Here is a 19571-nt window from a genome sequence, read left to right on the forward strand (position 1 = left end):
CCTTTGATTATCTGCCTTCAGCTGTAACAGGCCGCCACGAGTTTGAAGAAGGTCATTGCTCACAGGGTTTTCCTCCTGCTGTGTTTAACCCAGGGTCTGTGTGCAGTCTGTGGCCTGCTGACGGGCTGCTACCTCTGCTGCTGCCTCTGCTGCTGCTTCAACTGCTGCTGTGGAAAGTGTAAGCCCAAAGGACCCGAAGGGGAAGAACAGGAGTTTTGTGTGTCTCCAGAAGATTTGGAAGAGCAAATTAAGAATGACATGGAAAGAGGTGTGTATTATAGGGGCTTACCGTGTGGCAAAGCTGTTCAAAATAATCTTGAAAGCCTGTAGGCCAGATGTTCTGCTCACAATGCTGAGGCTGGTTCCAGACATCAGTGGAGACGTGCCAATTCACTCTAGCTAACACCATGACCTGATGAACTTTCCAAGTTGTGTGTTAATGAAAAACTAAACTTATGGCACTAACAATTAAATATCTCCTGTATCTCTTATAAGACATTGGAACATTAGAAGTCTCAGGGCTCATCTTAAGAGACGACATTCACCCTCTAGCCCCCATGCCCACATTGCTTCATAGCCTAGATCCTGTACTTATGCATTAGCCTCTGCCTGGACTGGTGCTTGCCACATCTGATCTGCCTGAATAAGCTGTCATTCAGTTTTGAATCATGTAAAATTTATTGCTGACTGTGATGGGCCAACTGTACCCATTCACGAAAAGGCTTCAAGAAAAGATGCAAAGTTTCCAACAGGAAGGTTGCGCAGTAACCTAAGAGAGCTTGCAGTCCTGCCCCTCTCCCATCCAGCCCCGGAGCTGCTTGCTCTCTTCTGCACTGGCAGTACCAATTGTGCTGCCCTACCAGGAGCCAGATCTTGGATACCATCCAGGTGAAAACTAATCCTCTCAAAAATGTGTGTGGTTCCCTGTCCACTTAACTCCCTGCTGTGCTTCACAGTGGGGCAGGCCGAGTGCTAATGCCGGCTCAAAGAAGGGACCAAGAGCACCCAGCCAGGAACACGGGCCGGGGGCAGCGGGACCCCCTTTGCAGCAGGTCACTCTCTTTTCTCAGCTTTGGTGCGTCCCCCCGGCTGCACATGCAGGTTTTGGCTATACCAAAGGATGATGGTGGTGATTTCCTAATTTGGCACCAGCGTGGGTTACATATTTTGAACAAAGAAAGAGCCCTGTTCTAATCTGCTGAAGCGGGGCAGAGTTTTGCCTTCCTCTTCAGGGGAAGCAGAGATACCTCAAACTGGTTAGATTTGGACACTTGCAGGACAGGCTGAGAGAGGCAATGACCCTTGCTCCAGCCATAAGAGGCCAAAGTATCAGGGTAAGACCTAGGCCACTTTTCAGTTGCAAATTTATATAAACTATGATTAGGATTATGCTTTTTTTATGAGGAAAGACCTAAGCAGTCAGCTCACTCTTTCTCTTCCATTGTTATGGAAGGTATTACGCTGTTATATTCTTACATTTATTATGCTTAAATTAGCACTGCCAGATTGCAAATGTCATGTTCTCTTAGCAAGAAGAATTTTTTTCCCCCCAACTTTTCACACAAATTTACCCTTCCATAAATATGTAACAAAATACTTGTAGTAGTTGAAACAAATGCTATTTATATAACTGATATGTCAATGTGTGGTGGTGTTTTTAAATTGGTTTTGCCTAAAGGCATATCAAGGTAAATACAGTCAGCTTAAAAATTGATCATACTTGATCAGTCTCTGCAAAGGCAACAAAAACTATTAGTGAAAACTTTATAACCACAATGCATTATTTGAAATAAATGTAATATACCTTATGACATGAGGCGCCTGAAAAGTGCAAACCTAAAATGGGTCTTGATATTTATGGGTCTATGACACCAAAGCCAAGCTTGAAATATGAAGATGGAACTTTGAAGGATAAGAGTTTTTTAATTCTGTCCTTTTTTGTAATTTGGCAGGTATTTTGCTCTCTCTCAAAATCCAGCACAAAATTCCCCAGTGGCAGAAAAAATATTTCTCCCTCCTTCCAGCACAGGTGGTATTTATTGGTATTCAGTAATTTTAGGCCACCTTCCCATCTCTTTACTCCCACTAAGTCTCACTGAGAAATGAATTTTTAAAAAAAATTTAAAGTGTTTAGCAAAGTACCAGCCTGAAAAATTAACAGAATGTGGAATCATGTGTTTTAAGTATTTTGAAGACAATATTAAGTATATAGGTAGAGCCTGGACAAAACTAGGTATTTCTACCTTTCCTACCCTTCTTTTCAGTCTTGCTACATTTTCCTACCAATCAAAACGAGCTTGCCTCAGTAGAGTAGAATTCTCTATATTTTAAAACTAGATGAAAATAAAGCAGCAACATATTGGGAATAACAGTTAAAACTTCATGACAGAGGATAATGTGATCATCTTTTCAGCAGCTGAAAGGAAAATAGGCAGTGCATTTAGAAAAATGAATGATAACCAGCTCAAACTGCACTTCCTTCCCCCCACCCCGCACCCAATATTTTAGGGATGTGGCCAAAAAGATGCAGCTGACTTAGAATGGCAAAGATTGGTCTTTTCCATCAGACATTTTCAAATGCTGGGCCATAGAAATGGATACTCATGCCTTCCTTTATGTAAATAACAGAACTGCTCCTGTAGGTAATTCAGCAACAAACTGTAATCATTCCTGCAGCAGATTTAATTTTGGAAGAGGAAATCCTATTAGGATCCAAATTCTTTGCATGCCCTCTGCCCACAGACTGAGCATTCTAGCTGGTAATTAATTTATTTGTTTCCTGCTGTCTCCAGTATTTATATTATTGCTAGCCAGAACTTTTTTGCTAAGGTTAAAATGTAGATTCTCAAGCTAAGGCCATACTTTAATTTATCTAAATATTTTGTAGTCAGCCATTGCTTTTCTGAGCAATGCAACATCATAAAACATCACCATTCCTGATGCTAAAAACCTGTGAGAGCAAGTCTCCAGCAGTTGTTGCTGTGGTCAGTGGGAGCTGCCTGGAGCTGGCCCTACTGCGCAAAAGAGGCAATATGCGTGTCGTGGGAGTTGAGATTTAGACCTCATCTTTCAAACTGGCACAACAATAATAATTTTCAGAGTCCCTCATATTTCTCCTTAACAAAATTAAAGTATTATTACACAGTTGATTTCATTCCTCAAATTAAGATACCATAAAACAATTATTAGTGAAGAAAAAAGATGCAAGGCCCAAAATTCAGTGATCCATTCCCTAAAATATAAAAGCAAAGTGGGCTGTCACTGAGATCAACACAATCATGTCAAAGGCTTCAATTCTGTTGAAATGGCATATTCCTCTAGAAGACAGTTTTATTCAAATATATTTGACCAGTTCTAGTGCTCAGCTAGTTGTGTATCTCCCGTGAGAGATTCGTTTTACAGCATGTACTTCTATGGGTAGCATGACAATCAGAACTAACGGAACTTAGGGATTTGCAAGACCTGGCCTGTACTTAGGTTACAGTGATTTCTTCTCATGACTATCGATTTGTACCACAGAAGGACTATGGCCTAATGTACAATGAAAGATCAAAAAATAAATCTTATATTTGGATTGTTACATTTTAAACATGACATTTTTTAGCGTTTCAGTTCAAACATGACATTAAAAAAGTGTAAAGTAGGGTAATCTGTGGTATGCCATGATGTTATGGGTGACCTGCGAAAATACACAGAGGGAAGTATCACTCACTTGTCTGCAGCACGGACGCATGCAATGGTTTATCGCTTTCACTCACACACACAGGGCAGGCTGCCAGATTTTACTTCCACTGAAGTCAATGGCAAACCTTTTGTTGACTTTCGTGGTCCCAGAGGAGGTGCTGTTGGAATTTGGATTGCCTTGGTGCTTCGGGCTGTAATGATGCACTCAAGCAGTTTGGCAGGCTTGTTCTCCTCTCCTGTTTTGTTATCATTGTAAGAACAAAGCAAGACATTTCTAGACCAACTTTCATTTTACAGAAAATGAAATCTGGGAGAGAAAAAAAAAAACAAACCTGAATAACAAAATACTTTCCCAACTCAGAAGCAATAAGTTTTTAGCACTTCATTGTCTCCTCCGCACTCCATATGATACCAATGTAGGCGAACAGTGAGCAAGAGCTATCTATAGAAAGCAGTTTAAACTGTGAATTCCGCTGCACCTCCATTTTGCAGCTCTCCATTAGCAGGCTATATTTGTACAGTTTATTATACCATGGGTCCCTGTTCTGATAAAAAACATCATAAATCTTAGAAGGGTGTGGGCAGCAAAATGCTTGCTGAAGATGTCAGCTCAGAACTGTCTGCAGATCAGCTGGAAGCAGTGCGACAGATTTGCAGTGGGTCCCATTCTCTTTTTGCACATCTGGGTATCACAGCAAAATGAACTGCTAGTCTCTGCCCTCCATCAATGATCTTACAGAAAATGAACAACTTGGAGGCAGCAGAGGGTGGGAGGGAGTGCTGCTCAGAAATCTAGAAAATGCACAGCAACTTAAAATGGATTGGAACTGCCAAACTAATCTGAGCCCGAGCTGAGCTCTAAGCATTAATTACTCATATGCTTTTAGAAGTTATGAAACATGTCTGTCTTTGACCTTGTGTCTAAATACAGAATTGCCCATACAGAGAAGCTGCTTGGCATTTAATCATTCTTGCCTTTCACCTTGACAGAGTCAAAGTTGTTCTACCCCCACTGAGGGGAAGCCGTATGGCACGCAATTAGATTCCTGCTTTGGGTTAAGTTACTCCTGTACATTACATCTTTTGCCCATGATTCATCCCATCAACTGTCATGTAAGCAGGAGGAAATGTCAGATGAGTTTTTTTCTGAACATTTGGTCATTTGGCAAAAAAAGTCATCATTTGTATTCAATTACTGTGAAGGCTGTGCTAGTATCAAGATTTAGATAGTCCAAAATTTTTCATATGAAAACACTTCACTGAGATGGCTGAACCTTTAAAAGTCAGTCTCTGAGTCTTGAGTCCCCACCTCCCCCCCCAAAAAAACAGTGGGTTGGAATGAGGCCCAGGAGAAGGGCAGCCAAACCTTGTTCATTATCAGAGGGAACACAACAGCCATCAGGGAACTCTGTAAGGACTTCACTTTCCTCCACTCTACAACAAACACATTTTTTACAGATATGTTGGAAAACCAAACACATAACTGCATGGAATGAGAAAGTACAAAGCAGTAAGGATTTATATAGTGATAATATAAGGTTTTGGCAGTTCCAAACTCATTAAAACAGTAATTCTCAAAATCCTATTGTATAGATGTATTACATAAGACTTCAAAATGCAATTTAACATATTTATTTAAATAGCTGGCTTTCGGGATATATGTGATTTCATCCCTCTGAAGTATAATACTGCTCATGCATTTTTTGCCTTTTAACTCCTTTCTTCACTGTTAACTTTGCCTTCTTCAAGACTCATTTCTGGCCCATTCTCACAAATGCTGTCAGGGTTAGTGCTTGCTGACTCACGATAGCACTCATTATATTCAGACATTTGCAGGAATAAGCACTTGCAAGTGGAACAGGCATGAACCCTTATCCTACAATCTCTGCAAAGCACCAGGTACAGCTAATGTCCAGTTTAATAACAACAGCAATACTCACCCAGAAATCTGCCATTACACATGGACAAGGAGTAAGAGCATTTTAGACTTGGTGTGGGCATTGCTGACTCTTCAGTACACACACAGCTGTCTGTGAAGCCAAGGTGAAGCCGTTAGCCAGAACAGCAGATGAAATGTTGTCATGCTAACAAGAAATCTGACTTTGGTAGCAAGTGAAGGATTCTTAAAGTATTTTTTGTCCTCCTCCCCAATTTAGATGGAGAAACTCCTATCGTGCTTCAGCCGACTAATGCAACCGAGAAGACGCAGCTAATAGGGGACAGCCACCGGAGCTATCGCACAGACTCCTAGAGCAGGCAAACACGACCTGTTGGTGCTTCCCACTGAGTGTCACAGAGAGAAAAAACACATGATAAGCTCTGCAGCCTGTATTTGTAGTTGTCTTTAAGCTAATCAAGAATAATTTCCTATCAAGGCAGAATCTCCCTCTAGGCCACTTCCAATAGGTTGATACCTGCACTCTGCAAGGAGATACCTACAGCCAGTACAGAGCTCTACAGACCAGCACGCTGGTCTCTCACGGCTTCACACTGCCATGCTTGGCGTGGTCTTTCCCTCTAATAATACTCCCTTTGGTATGGTTGCTCTTCTCCCCACCCTCAGCTGTGGTTTCACCTCCCAGACACAGTCCCAAGTCCCTTTCCAGGCACACCGGCTCCATCTCTCCCTGCACCAGGAACGCTCCTCGCATGCAGCAGTTTTGCTGGATGTGACATGTTCCTGTGAGGGAGCCCTGGAAATGCTCTTTAGCAGACCTCAGAGGGAAAGTTGGTGGCAAGGCAGACAGAGCTGTCGTCCCAGAGAGGAAAGGCTCTTTGGAAAGCAAATGGCGGCTTGCTGGGGCCCAGCCCAGCACTTATAAACCTGAGCCAGGACAAAGTGCTCGGGGATCATTCTGCTGGTGCTGACAACACAGGTCACTCCAAACCCAGGAGCCTCATCCAGCACCACAAGCACAGGTAGGCTCTGTGTCTTCCCCTGCACAAGTCGCAAACCCAGGAGAGAGTAGGCAAATGCCCCGTGGAGCGGGAGGCTGGCCCTGGGCTGCCCCAGAGCCGCTCTCCTCTCCCCATAGACAGGGACAGCCCTGTGGCAAAGCTCCTCCGATCCTGCCAGGACGGGCCTGCCACCCATGCCAGGTGGCCCCGGCTTCTCCGGCTGCAGCTGCAATGTGGTGAAAATTGGTCGCCAGCCAACAGCTTTCTGCCGGCTTGCTTATTCCACCATGCCTCTGGCTGCCGGCCCCGCTGCCCCGCCGGCACTGGGCTGGGAGCCATCGCGCCACTGCTGGCACCGGGGCTGTGGGAGCAGCAAGGACTTGGCAGGGCAGGCAAGCAGCAGAGGAGCAGCCGTCCTCCTCACAGCCCAGCTCATCGGGGCGAGCCCGGGTCCTCCCCTCTGCCCCAGGCACAGGGGCTTTAAAAGCACGTGGTGTGATTTTAAATAAAGAGGTAGGGATGAGGCACATGTTCAGAGGTACCACTGCACAAATCAGATACATGTAGGTATGGCTATAGCAGGCATGAAGAAATTAGGCCCCTAATTTGCAAGAGCCGAAGAAATACCTCTTAGATCTTAAACTTAGCACTTCACTGGTTTGACACAGTAGTTTAAGCCTTAGATAGCTGAATTTCTCCTTATTGATCAAGTTACATCAATCATTGTCAGTTCTCTGCATTTGCTACTTTTGCTCCTCTAATCACAGTGCTGCAGTCCAAAGGGGGATGTAATGTACCACTAAATTATATAGACCAGTGAATATATAGCTAGTCAAAAGTGTTATTCCCTTCCTTAAAATTGGATCCTGCGGTTGTGAAACATCATTATCTTCCTTCTATTCTCACCTTTCACATCAAATGTCATTCAGTGGCAACTAAATATATGGGAAAAGAGTGTGTTTCATAGCACCAGCTATAACTCCAAAGTCAAGAAATACTACTTTCAACATTTCTTTAAAGTTCCCATAGCACATGGACATTTTAAAAGCCATTAATTCCAGTTCAGGTTATATATCTCTTGTCCAGGCACAGGCACTGGGGCCAGCTAACGTTCACACTGCCCTCAGAAACAGCCTTATTTTTCTGCTTCAGAGAAGAGGGGAAGTCCTGGCATGGCTGGGGTTGTGCACAGGCACTCACTTCCCTCCTACCCATGGGCTCCTCTTTGTCCTCAGTTGCATGTCACAAATAATTTCGGAGGCCACTCGTATGTACGTAAATCCAGACCGCTGTCCTGCCTGCCCAGCGGTGCCAGGGGGATGTGCCCATCCATCCCGGTGGTCCCAGGGAGAGGGGGTTGGTGGCACCATCCTGCTGCTGAGGAGACGTGACCCCAGAAGACACGTTCCCAGCGCTAGCCAAGTGCCACACACCTTCCTGACGGGTAGCTGGATCAGATGGCATATGCATAGGGGTGCTAGTGCTGCGAGACGGGCAGAGCGCAGCCCGCTGGGCACATGCTGGGGGACACCAGCACCCACTCACCCCAGCGCGCACACACGCATCTTTTGGCTTTCTTCACTATTCCCCTTTGCATGGTGTTTGCTCTGGTGTAAGATGGTATCACCAAACAAAGGAGTAGGGAGAGCACATGGTACGTAATAAATCTGCAGGTGAAGTGATTTTCTAAGTTTCACTGTCTGGGAGAGAAATTCACTGTGAAAGTGTGCAAATGCTATGTAGTGACTATGTCCAGCAGAGAGCTGGAAAAGGCATTGGGAGAAAGTAAAGCTACACATTATACCTGGAATCCTTTCCCGTGTGAAATCCCTCCTCCTGCTCCCATAGAAGTCACTGAGAATTGCACCCTTGATTTCAACAACAGCTACAGAGCAGGCCCAAAGCCAGGGAGGGGAGGGTAAATCCCAGATTAGCAAAAGCGGTTGAGGAACTTTTTCACATGCAACACCTTTGATGTCCCTCAGGACCCCACTCTATGGGCCAGAGCCAAAGTTTACTGAAATGAAGGAAATGATCTCCATGGGCTTGAGATGTACCACAAGTCATGTGGTTCTTTTTCGCTCTTTCTAGATGAGAGACTTTTCTTGGGAAAGATTTGTGACACGATCTCACAGTGTGATGCAAAGATGGACAAGCTGCTGCATGCTTGCAAAGGCCTTTTACAGACATGGGGATCTGTACAGAAGAGCCACAACATATTATCTCAGTTAGCCAAAAACCTCAGAACAAACCAGTGACCAAGCCTCTGAGTGGGTTCTCCAGGACCTGCCGCTTGAAAATCTGAGTGTCTGAACCCATGGTTTAATTCCAAAGAGGAAACAGTTTTCAGAGTACCAGGGCATTTACCTCTCTCACTGCTGTCTAGATCAGCTATTCTGAGGACATGTGGAGAAAGGATGAATAAGGATTTCAGGATTTAGCTCTTCAATGTGATTTTACTCATTTGTTTGCTTCTCAGAAAAGTTCCTAACGTGAACGTAGCTATGATTACATGATCTGTTTCTGTGTAAAGTTCAGTTGCGTACCCATTAATCTTCTCAAAATGTACAGAGTCTCAAATTTTTGTTCTGTTTTGCTGCATTTATTTGTATGTAAAGTACTATATGTTCAAATCTACCTTTGCTGTCAACCACTCCGACTAATAAAGGTTGTATGTATGAATTGTAGCACTCCCTTTACTTTTCCACACTGTCAACAACTTCATTCCCGTAACAGCTAGAGAAGCTGTTGAGACAGCTGTCCAAAATTATGGCTTTGCACCCTGACGAGTGGCAAGCAGCAGCTCAGGGTTTCCCCAGAGAGGAACTAGATCTTGGATTGCAGCAGATGTGCCTACCTATGCAAAGCAGCCAGAGCTATAGCTGCACATTGCAAATCCTTATATAATGCAGAATGCCTGCCTACACTAAAAAAAACCCAAAAAAACAACAACCCAGCAGTGTGATGAAGTGATATAAAAGTAGTCTTTCTGGCATCAGTTCCTATATGGAACAATTTCCCCCAGTGAAGGGCGAGTGCAGAGAGTGAAACCAGGATGCTGCTGAGGACAATGGCAGACAGCTTGTGAGCTTCCCTGGGGCCAGCATCTCACTCAGGGGGTTTGCATCTGTCCGAGAGCCAGCACAGAGTGCCAGATAATCTGGGCCGGCTACGAGACAGGAATATTTCTCGCTAGGATGGTATCCAGTCTCTGTGACCACAGAAGCCCAAGCATTTTAAAAATGGACAAGGGGCAACTGTTTTGGCTGGATGTATTCTCAAAGAGCTGTCCTTTTGCATGTTTAGATATTAACTCATACCCAGATTCACTCAAAATAGCAAATAGAAGACACATCGTAGAAGATTTAGGCCTACCAACAACATAACCAGTTATTTAGGTAGTTTGTGCACTTTTCGCCCCACAACAAGTTTGTGCGATAAACCACTCCGCTTAATCCAAAAAACATCAAACATAATTGAATGTCATTTAATTTCATTACCTTCCCTCAGAATGAATACTCAAGGTGTGGGTATGATTTCAGTCAAAAAGAATTACATTTCTGCCTCTTTTTAGAATAAAATCATTAAAGAAAAATGATGCTGCATGAAAAACTGAGCACAGTTAAAACTACTGATTTCTTTTTCTGTGCTATCATTTTCTGTAGAAAAGAGAATGTTCATTGTGCTGTTACAAAGCAGGGAGAAAGACCACAGGTGACAGTAATCCCCTCCCTTCCCTCCATGAAGTGAAGTCAGCTAAATCATCACATCCAGCATCTGCTTTCACTTTGAGAAAGATGAACGGGTACAGAGTTTCGTACAAGAGGACTCAGTCCTTCTTGCCGGTGTCACCCGTCCCAGGGTTGGGAAGGCAACAATATCGGACAACTGCGTGGGAGCCGACACCTACAAGACAATAGAAAGACACTGGTAAAGACATGCAATTTCCCACTAGTGAAGAGAGTTAACACGTGCTAAGTATCACCTGGCTGGATTTGAAAATGTATTCCCATTGTGGCGGTACGTAGATGTATAGATACTTCCTTATTCTGGAAAAACAGCATCTAGACATTTGGGGGAGAGGAGAGGAGGTTTGGAAAAAAGACCCTCCGAGTTTCAACACCCTAATTAACCGCAGTAAGACGAAGGGATCTCAACAGGTATCCTCCTGCACTAACTTGCTTTGTGAGGGTTTGTGGTAAGCTGGAGTAAGAACAACATACATCTTGTTTTCCTTTAAAAATTAACGAGGTGTTGGCAGTCACGCAGCAGGCACCGCGTCCTCAGCTCCCGCAGCAATAGCTCCTCCTGAAAGTCAGCGAGACGCAGCAGAGAGGCTCGGTTTGCAGTGCAGCTGGATATCTTAGAGAAAAACAACCGTATTGGCAACTGGTTAAGGAGAAGCTGTTTAAAAGCACTTTTGCATGTAAGAAAGAAAGGGAAAAAAAAAACCTCCCCGTCTCCTTCGAGCCGGAATCGAACCAGCGACCTAAGGATTCCCGCAGACTCTGCCTCTACAGTCCTCCGCTCTACCAGCTGAGCTATCGAAGGGACTTGTTTTCCGGCCCTCCGCCAGGCTCCAAGAACCCAGCACGGCCCGCCTAGGCGCCGGGTGGCGCATGCGCGGGGCGCACAGCTCGAGGGCGGGCGTTAGCCCTGGCCGGAGGCGGCCGCGCGGCGGGGCAGGCTGTGCCGGGAGCGCCTCCTGCCGGCGGGGCGGGGCGGGACGGGGCGGGGCGGGGCGGGGCGTTTGGGCCCGAGGGTAGAGAGGAGAGCGAGGGAGAAAAACAAGTGTGCGGGGCCAGTGGCGCAATGGATAACGCGTCTGACTACGGATCAGAAGATTGTAGGTTCGACTCCTGCCTGGCTCGCTCTAGTTTTTCGTTCGTCTCCTGTTCGCTGTTGCACACTGACACGCGGAGGGGATTGATTGTCATCTGCGCTTATCGTTTAGCACCGTTTGTACACCCGGCACGTCGTTGCGTTATTTTGTTTCCCAAAGCAAAAATGACAACGGTAGAAAGTGTGAAACACCGTCTAGGCCTAAACTTTTCAAACAATCTAAATATGCATCTCGTCAGACGCATTAACCATGCCAGCAAATTAATCAAATTAATGCACCAATAAATTACACTGGGAAAAATCCTTTAGGCCCTAGGAGAGGAGCAGTGTGCTCATTATTGGCCTGAAACATTACGGTTACTCTTACGAATGACATTGCAGAAAATAACCATGAGGTCTTGGAAGGCAGCAAGCAATGCTACTGTGATGAAAACTATTACTTACATAGTGATTATCCGTTAGTCTTGAGAAGCGCGAGAGCATCCTCTTTGTGCACTTGAATGAAAAGCGTATGATTTTGCAAAAACCCATTTCTGATGTATATAAAAGCTACGCAGCATGTAAAGAACAGCTTGCAACCAGGAGAGCCGAGGAATCCCCAACGATTAGATTTGAGAATACTGCACAGCTTCGGAATAGCTGCAACCTGTGGATTTCCTGCAAGTTTACGCTAAGAAGTGGTTCATGTTGTTATGAATAAATAACTGAGGTAGCTCGTTAGCGCTGCTAATGTTTGGAATCGGCATCCTTAATTTTGCTATGTCTGTGAGCGCTGCTGGTGACAGTCACGATACAAGGGTGTGCAGACAGGCGAGAGGTGGCACAAGGGAAAGGGACCCCACCATGTCACGCAAAGTCCTCGAGACCCTCATTTTTCTGCTTGTTGCTCATGCTCATGTAACGTAGTAATTGAGAGTTGCATCTGGCACACTTTCTGGTGAATACATAATGTGGGAGATGTCTGTTTAAAAGGAAAACAGCTTTTTTTGCAGAAGGGCCAGCCTAAGGGCTCTGTGTGTGGAAAGCTGCCGTGTAAGTGTGATGGGGTCTTGGTGCCCACCCCAGGCCGCCCGCTGGGGAGGGAGAGAGGCCGGGCCGGTTTGGTTTTCCCCTCCGCGGGCGGGCGAAAACGCGGCGTGGCGAGGCGACCCGAGGCACCAAAAGGTACTCGAGCCAGGCAGGAGTCGAACCTACAATCTTCTGATCCGTAGTCAGACGCGTTATCCATTGCGCCACTGGCCCCGCACACGGGAACTACGCCGGCCACCGCCCACTCAGCAAACCCCTCTCCGGCGGCACGCCCGCTGTGCGCATGCGCTGCTCAGCCCCCCGGCTGCTGCCCTCCCATGGCGCATGCTCAAAACTCTGCGCGGATTAGGGCGGCACCTTGGGCGGCCGCTGGGCGGCAGCGGGCAGCTCCCTTCGATAGCTCAGCTGGTAGAGCGGAGGACTGTAGAGGCGCGGCCCCGCGGGAATCCTTAGGTCGCTGGTTCGATTCCGGCTCGAAGGAGAAGCTTGTACTTTTTTTCCATCCTGGGGGGATTTGAGTACAAGCAAGATTATCAGCAGGGAAACAGATTTGTGAAGTTCAGCAGGAGTCGGACCTGCAAGCTTCTGCTCTGTAGTTACACGCTTTATGCATTACGTCCCCAGCCCCAGCTAACTGTCTATTAATTAGTAAGTTTTTGTGTGTGCGTATGGACGTGCACACACACACCCCACCAACCTTTTCTCCTTTCTCTTCCAGCATGGTGCAATGCATCCCTCTTGGGAACTGTCTCAGGAGAAATCCAGGTGTGAAAAGCCTGCGCAGCAGGGAATGGAGGCACCCCGGTGAGCAGAAATATAGGAAAGGCGTCCATTTCCTTAGCTGTCTGTTATCCATACATGTTTGCACGCACTAGCAGTCAAATCTGAATCCACAGTCCAAAAGCACATCCCTGTGCCACTCCCTGGTGCGGGACAGGGCACAGACTCCGTCCAGGGCCACAGGATTGATTTTTTTTCTTCGTTAAGGTTCACCCCTTCCTATATAAATGTGTCTGCTCCTACTTTTTGCAGAAGTTCATGCAAACTCCTTCACTCCTTTTCACTCATTCAGTGGCGCCCCTTTTTCCTTTTCCTGAAGGACAGCTCACAAAATAAAAGCACACCCAGAGTTTCTTCTGGAGAAAGGACCATCTCCTTTCCCCCTTCAACTCTGTCTCTGAGACATTTTTTCCCTCCCACCCACCCAGAAAGTATTGACATGTGTGTGTTTCTGTGTAACTGTGTATTACCCATAAGGGAAAAGGAAAGCAGAGAAAAAGAAAAAAAAAAAAACAAAACAACAGAATTAAAGCCAGAAAAGAAAAAAAAAAAAACAAAACTCAGAAAATGTAGGCCCCGGTCTCAGGACTCATATGTTAAGCAACTATTCTGCCTCTTGAGCTATGGACCTGTTAGATTAACGTAACTGCTTGGCTCAGCTTCCCACTCTTCTAGGACACGCTCATGTATCTAAAGGTACTAAATGCTTTTTACTAAAATAACAGCCTATTCAGTGCTTGGATGATAGTGTAGCTTGCTGAATACTTCGTTTAGGAGCAAATTATTAGTGACCAGTTACCTGCAAGTGCTTAATTATTTCTGTATCTTGTCTCCAGCAAGGGCCAATGATGAGCTGTGTGTGCATACCCTATTCAATCATTTGTATCACCTAATAACAAAAGATGCCAGAGATTATAAAAACCCTGTTCATAAGACATTTCACTCTGATATACTGGGTCACCAGTGTGAGGTTGGGTAGGCAAACAGCTGGGTCAGGTGTTGTTAAATAGCCTGACATGGGGGAAGGGAGGGAACGGGGACACAGACACCTGCTCCAACAAAAGAAATTTTCAGCTCCTGCATTGTAAGAAAAGGTTTGTTTGCATTTCAAGCAAAAGCTGTCTCTTCTCCTGGAGAAAGGGGAAATAGAATAAATCTCAGGGGAGTTAAGAGTATGAGGACAAAACTTTTCAGACTGCCTGGGAGATTTCAAAGGAGAGATGGTGAAAACGTTCCCGCATGATGAGGTGCTGGCTGATGGATGCAGTTTCAGATACGTGGCACTTGCATGGACAAGATGTCCTGCTGATCACATAGGTGGGAAACCACTGGAAATGAGAGAGCATCTTTCCTGATTTTGTTAATACCTGAAAATTTATCATTTCTTGACTTAAGTATTCTTGACAGTGTATCTATTTTGAATATTGTGAACACATGCTTCTATTTGTGCCTATTCATCACCTGGCTTAAATGGGATTTCAGGGTCACCAGATCTACCTAGTTATCACTCAGCTAACAGCAGCTCTCTCAACTGACATCCTGGGCACTCAGACATGGTTTTTAGCTCGCCAGAGCAGCCAAACCTGCCCCATCTCAGCAGCAGGAGCCAGATGAGTGACCATCCTCTGGAGTCAGCCAAACCAGAGCGTGACAGTGGAAAACTGGAAGGTGCTGGGAATAGATTTTGGTGCTGAGGTTCCCAGTGGGGTTGGGAAAGATCCATGTAATTAGCAAAAATTTTTTTTAAATAAATCTCTCTGGAGATGGAGCTGACCCAGTTGAAAGTTCCCAAGGATGTAGGTACCAACTTAACAAAACGTATCCCCTAACGAGGAAATCCACGTCTCCAGCTTCCCAGCCGTTTGTTCGTTTGTTCTTTCTCCAAGCTTCCATCCATGCCCGGTTGAGTGGGAACCTCAGAGGGAAAAGCAGGCCGGGGTCGGGGGAGGCGTAAAAGTGAAACCAGCGAGCCAGGCAGGAGTCGAACCTACAATCTTCTGATCCGTAGTCAGACGCGTTATCCATTGCGCCACTGGCCCCTAGCGGCAGCAACGCGCAGCGCGGGCGGTGTTGGGCCTCGGGGGGCGGGGGGGGGAGGGCGGCGGCCCCGAGGCCCAACACCGTCAAAACGCGGGTCTGCTGGGCAGGATCAAAGTCCTGCACACCCTGATCCCCAAGTTTTGGGCCCCCGGTGCTGCTCCCGTCCCTAATCCTTTGCTGGGCTGTTGTTTTTGGAGTGGGGAAACCGAAATTCTCCAGCAGCGGGGCGGAGGTTGTGGAGTAGAAATTCCATTTTTCCCCCGCCAGCATCCGGGTCCAAGCTCTGTATCTGATGTTGCTCCACCGTGATGAAGAGCTTTGCAAGCGAGGAACAAGTCACATCGTGTCACCTGCTGCAATATCTATGCCGAAAGGAAAAAAAAAAGAAAAACACCCTCGTATCATCCAGTTCCCAAATGCTGGGAGTTGTGTCATGCCCCTTCGCTCATAAACTCTGTTCCTCCCACCTCCAGCAGGCCCTGGGGCCAGCAGAGCCTGTCTGCTCCCCTGATGTCCAGAGGAGGAATCCCAGCTGGTGGACGGAGGAGGTGGGATCTGCCTCTGCTTCCACGATGCTGTAGCAGAAGAGCCTTGTAGCCTTCAGCCCACGCTTGGTCCAGCCTCTGCAGAAGGACCCCAGAGCAGACAGACAGGGCCTGCTGGGCTGGGACAGGCTGCGTGGTGCGGCACAGAGCCGATCCATGCAGAGGAATAAGGGCAGCTCCGAAGATACCAAGATAGCATCAGCACCTTGTCTTCCAGGTAACCCCCCCTCCACTGTCACACCGATACCTCTCCCGTTACAACGTGCCTGACTCACGCCTGCACGTTAGTTCCTGCCCCAAGCTCTGAGTTACTCTTGGTCTGTACCCTGTATTTTCTTCCTGCAGCTCAGACAATTCTCTTTGGACTGCCAAGAAGGGCTTTGCCTTTGAATCCATAAAAAGCACCATGCTGGTGCTTCAGGAAGGAAACCAGTGCCCCAGTGGCTGTGGTCTCGGTCATTTGGTATGCTCTGCAAAGGCCACAACATCCCAGAACTTGTTTTCCATTTTTTCCTTGTCAATCAGATGCAAAGTAAGCTTTGCTTTTCCAGGGAGAGCCAGGGAACACCTCACAGATTAGTAACATTTTGGATTCAGCCTCAGGACTTCTTGGTGACGCCTTGCTGCCTGCTTTTCTGAGCCCTTTGCTGACCTTACGGCAGCCAAAAGTGTTGGCCCATCAGTGATAATAACCTGGGTGTCAGTGAGTTGCTGGATTCTTTCGGATGGTAGCCTTTGATTGCTGTTTGATTTCTGGCCTGACACTTGTCCATTCAGGCTTTCATAAACAGGTCTGTACCACAGAGAGCCCGGCTACTGAAAACAAACTCCACACATTTAGCCTAGCTTCATTCAGCAAACCAACAAAAAAAACCAGTTAGCCAGTGTTGGACATTAGGGAGCATGAAAAAACATGAATGGCTCTTTTTTCCATTCCTTAGGGTTGCAGTGATTAACATCTGCCTCCAACAGCTCCTGGCATTTTCCCTGGCAGCAGGTTATGTGAATCCCATCCTGCTCCTATCTGAACACACATTGCTGCTGTACCTCCCTCAGCAGCAGTGGTTTTGCCAGACTACTGTGATAAGTGATGGCTTTTGGCTTGACTTGCTTGTGAGCGCTCCTTCAAGTCATGGACCATCTTGTGCAGTACTGAAGGTATTACATTCTGGATAACAATGAGGATGTTGAGGGTGAGGTTTGAAAGGAGGATGAGCCAGTTTAGCAGCTCCTTGCTCCAAAGTAACAAGGTCTCACTTCTCCTTCCCTCTTCTCCGCTGCACCCAGCTACACAGCTTGCCTTGTCCTTGCTCTGGTGGTCTGTGGTCACTCCAGGCACCTCAGTCAACTTGATAATCCAGCAAACACATGGGTAATTTTCTAACAGTCAGTGAGGTGAATCAGTTCAGCTGGTGCAAACGAAGGGACCGGACCTTGCAGCTGGGGCCAGCACAAGGAAGGTGAGGCACAGGCTGCCCCATCCCGCTGGCCAGAGCAGCTCAGCTACCTGCAGTTACTTGTCAAACTGCAGCCCGAAAGAGAAGGGTCATGCTGAGACAACGAAGCAGAAGACGTGGAGTGGGAGCAAGGTGTGAGAAGTGGAGCAGGTATCCAGTAGGTGAGAGGTAGAGCTGCTGTCTGCCTCCACAGACACCTCACTTTCAAGCTGTTATTTTCATCCTCTCTTTATTTTCTTTCTTGCTCTCTTTATTTTTTGCAGGTGCTAGTAAGGTGGGTGGTGAAGACAAGGCCAAATTCCTCCTGATTGCCCCAGGCTAGTGCAGAGGGGTAAGCACTGAGGGGAGCAGCTCCTTCATAAGCAGAGACTTGCAAATAGCTCCTCTTGCAGATGGGTTTTGGTTTTTTCCCCTGAATTAATAATGAAAAACCACAAAGTGAATGAAAGGGAGTGAGCATGTCCAAATGGCTGGTGGGTGTATAACAACAGGAAGAATGTAATTGCAAACAGGAGTTCACAGGGGTGGAAGTAGCGCCTTTTTTCTAGTTGGGCAGCTTGGACCTGCACCTATTCCTCCAGTTGGCAGTCAGAGAGATGATCCCCCGCGTGGCCGGGCCAGGCAGGATAGAGAGCTCCCATGCATTCACTCAGCGATCCCAGGGATGTTACCCCTGCTGCAATGATGGGACGAAGGATGATGTTAGAAAAGGGTAGTTTCTTAGATTTCCATGCACTTCTAACAGAATTGCTCTGAGCAAACAAGGCCACTCAGTTTTGCCTAATGGTGCATGTACTGCGTGCAAGAACAGCTGTGTTGTGGTGCCCTGCAATTCAGAAGGCAGGTCCCAGTGAGATGGGCCCTTTTCAAGCCCAGGAGAGGGCTGCAGCCAAGAATAAGGATTTGAGGCAAAACCTTGGTCAAGCAGGGAACCATCCTTGTGCCTGGAGAAAGCTGGAGCCAGAGCTGGAAAATCAGGCTAGCGGCCTGGGGAGGGAGTTGAATACAGGTAAGAGCTGGAAATGAGAAGGGGTGATACATCTCTAGAAGACACTTATCCCCTCCCGGCTATTGCCTGTCCACAGGGGTCCTGCAGCTGAAGGAAAGCGTGTTCAGTAATGCTTTGGATATTATGGAGAACAAGTTGGCAACCCAGAGTGCTTGTAAGGTGCCCCAAGCTCTACGTGGAGATTTACCACATCCTTTGGCAAGGAACGGGTCATTAGTATCCAATTACACTGAAATCATACTTAATTCGAGACAGGTTAAGACAAAAAGCAAATAAAAACATTTACTTACAGCTGCCAAGATAGATAAACTTATAAAAGAGGTAGGTGGAGAAATGAGAGAAAACCAGGCTTCAGTTACTGGCTTTGAAGATTAAATCAGCAAGGCCATTCCCTCATATCCAGGCATTTTGCCGCAGGCTCTCCTAACACACTGAGGAGCAGAGAGGCTATCTTCCTCCACACCTTCCACCTCAGGCTGTGTTGACCAAGAAGTACTTCCTCGTGGGGGAACAAAGCAGCTCTCATGTCTAATTTCCTCCTAAAAACCCAAATTCTTCCCTTCCAGGGAGGTCCACCGCTTTAGTATGGAGCTCCTCCTATTTCTTCCCTATCCAGGACACATGCTGGTCTCTCCCTCTTGGCAAAAATAAGAATGGTTTCATTCCTTTAGCATTACCTGGCCAGCTAACAATACTTTGGCTCAAGTACTAAGCCAGAGTGCTGTCATGGGAAAGGCACTGGCTCGATGCCTGAATGCCACCATTTTCTCTTTCTCTTTTGTTTTTTGTTTTTTTTTCCTGTAATAATGTAAACAACTCTTCTTTGCCCTGCCTGCTATCGTTATTCTGGTGAGCACATGGCAAAGTGTGTGCGCCCAGTCAGCCTTAGTTTGGAGGAGATGTCTCGCTTCAAGCTAGTGCTGGGATCAGGAGCGAGGGGAGCAGTATCTGCCTGCTCAAGCAAAGGCTGCTCTTTGGTTGACGGGACTTGTCTTTTCAGGGAGAGGGTGAGACAGTCCACTCCCTTCATGGAAGGGGATAAAGGAGTCGAAGGTTGATGTGGGAAAGATGAAAAGCAGGTTGCTGTGAAGTAGAAGAGGAGGTGGGAGAGTTGTGCTGGGCTTGAGGAAATCACTTCAAAGGGCTTGTTCAATGCAGAGGACATCCTGGGACTTCCCACTGTGCACGCACGGGTGGTTTCCTTTCTTACGTTGTTACTGTGTCTTTTCCCTTTTGCGTCTTCCACTTGCCTCTGCAATCTTTCTCCTTCCAGTTTTACAAAGTGGC

At 46.7% G+C, this 19571-nt stretch overlaps 1 protein-coding gene and 5 non-coding genes across 7 annotated transcripts in view; 3 read left to right on the forward strand and 3 right to left on the reverse strand.

The window, feature by feature from the left end:
* DNAJC5B (DnaJ heat shock protein family (Hsp40) member C5 beta) overlaps window positions 1-9241 on the forward strand; it is a 54935-nt gene extending 45694 nt beyond the window's left edge. For both annotated transcript variants that reach the window (XM_052788516.1, XM_052788517.1), the window contains exons 5-6: window positions 94-268; window positions 5841-9241. In XM_052788516.1, coding sequence (XP_052644476.1) covers window positions 94-268; window positions 5841-5935 — 270 coding nt within the window. In that variant the 3' untranslated portion in view covers window positions 5936-9241. The remainder of the gene's footprint in view (window positions 1-93; window positions 269-5840) is intronic.
* Window positions 9242-11043: 1802 nt separating this feature from the next.
* On the reverse strand, window positions 11044-11133 carry TRNAY-GUA (transfer RNA tyrosine (anticodon GUA)). Its single transcript is given in 2 exon segments — window positions 11044-11079; window positions 11097-11133. It is a non-coding gene; the product is annotated as a tRNA-Tyr (tRNA).
* Window positions 11134-11380: 247 nt separating this feature from the next.
* TRNAR-ACG (transfer RNA arginine (anticodon ACG)) lies at window positions 11381-11453 on the forward strand. The gene has a single exon. It is a non-coding gene; the product is annotated as a tRNA-Arg (tRNA).
* Window positions 11454-12593: 1140 nt separating this feature from the next.
* TRNAR-ACG (transfer RNA arginine (anticodon ACG)) lies at window positions 12594-12666 on the reverse strand. The gene has a single exon. It is a non-coding gene; the product is annotated as a tRNA-Arg (tRNA).
* Window positions 12667-12843: 177 nt separating this feature from the next.
* TRNAY-GUA (transfer RNA tyrosine (anticodon GUA)) lies at window positions 12844-12934 on the forward strand. Its single transcript is given in 2 exon segments — window positions 12844-12880; window positions 12899-12934. It is a non-coding gene; the product is annotated as a tRNA-Tyr (tRNA).
* A 2265-nt stretch (window positions 12935-15199) lies between these two features.
* On the reverse strand, window positions 15200-15272 carry TRNAR-ACG (transfer RNA arginine (anticodon ACG)). Its single transcript has one exon. It is a non-coding gene; the product is annotated as a tRNA-Arg (tRNA).
* Between the last annotated feature and the right edge of the window lie 4299 nt (window positions 15273-19571).

This window comes from Harpia harpyja, chromosome 5 (genome assembly GCF_026419915.1).
Source record: "Harpia harpyja isolate bHarHar1 chromosome 5, bHarHar1 primary haplotype, whole genome shotgun sequence".
NCBI classification, from domain to species: domain Eukaryota; kingdom Metazoa; phylum Chordata; class Aves; order Accipitriformes; family Accipitridae; genus Harpia; species Harpia harpyja.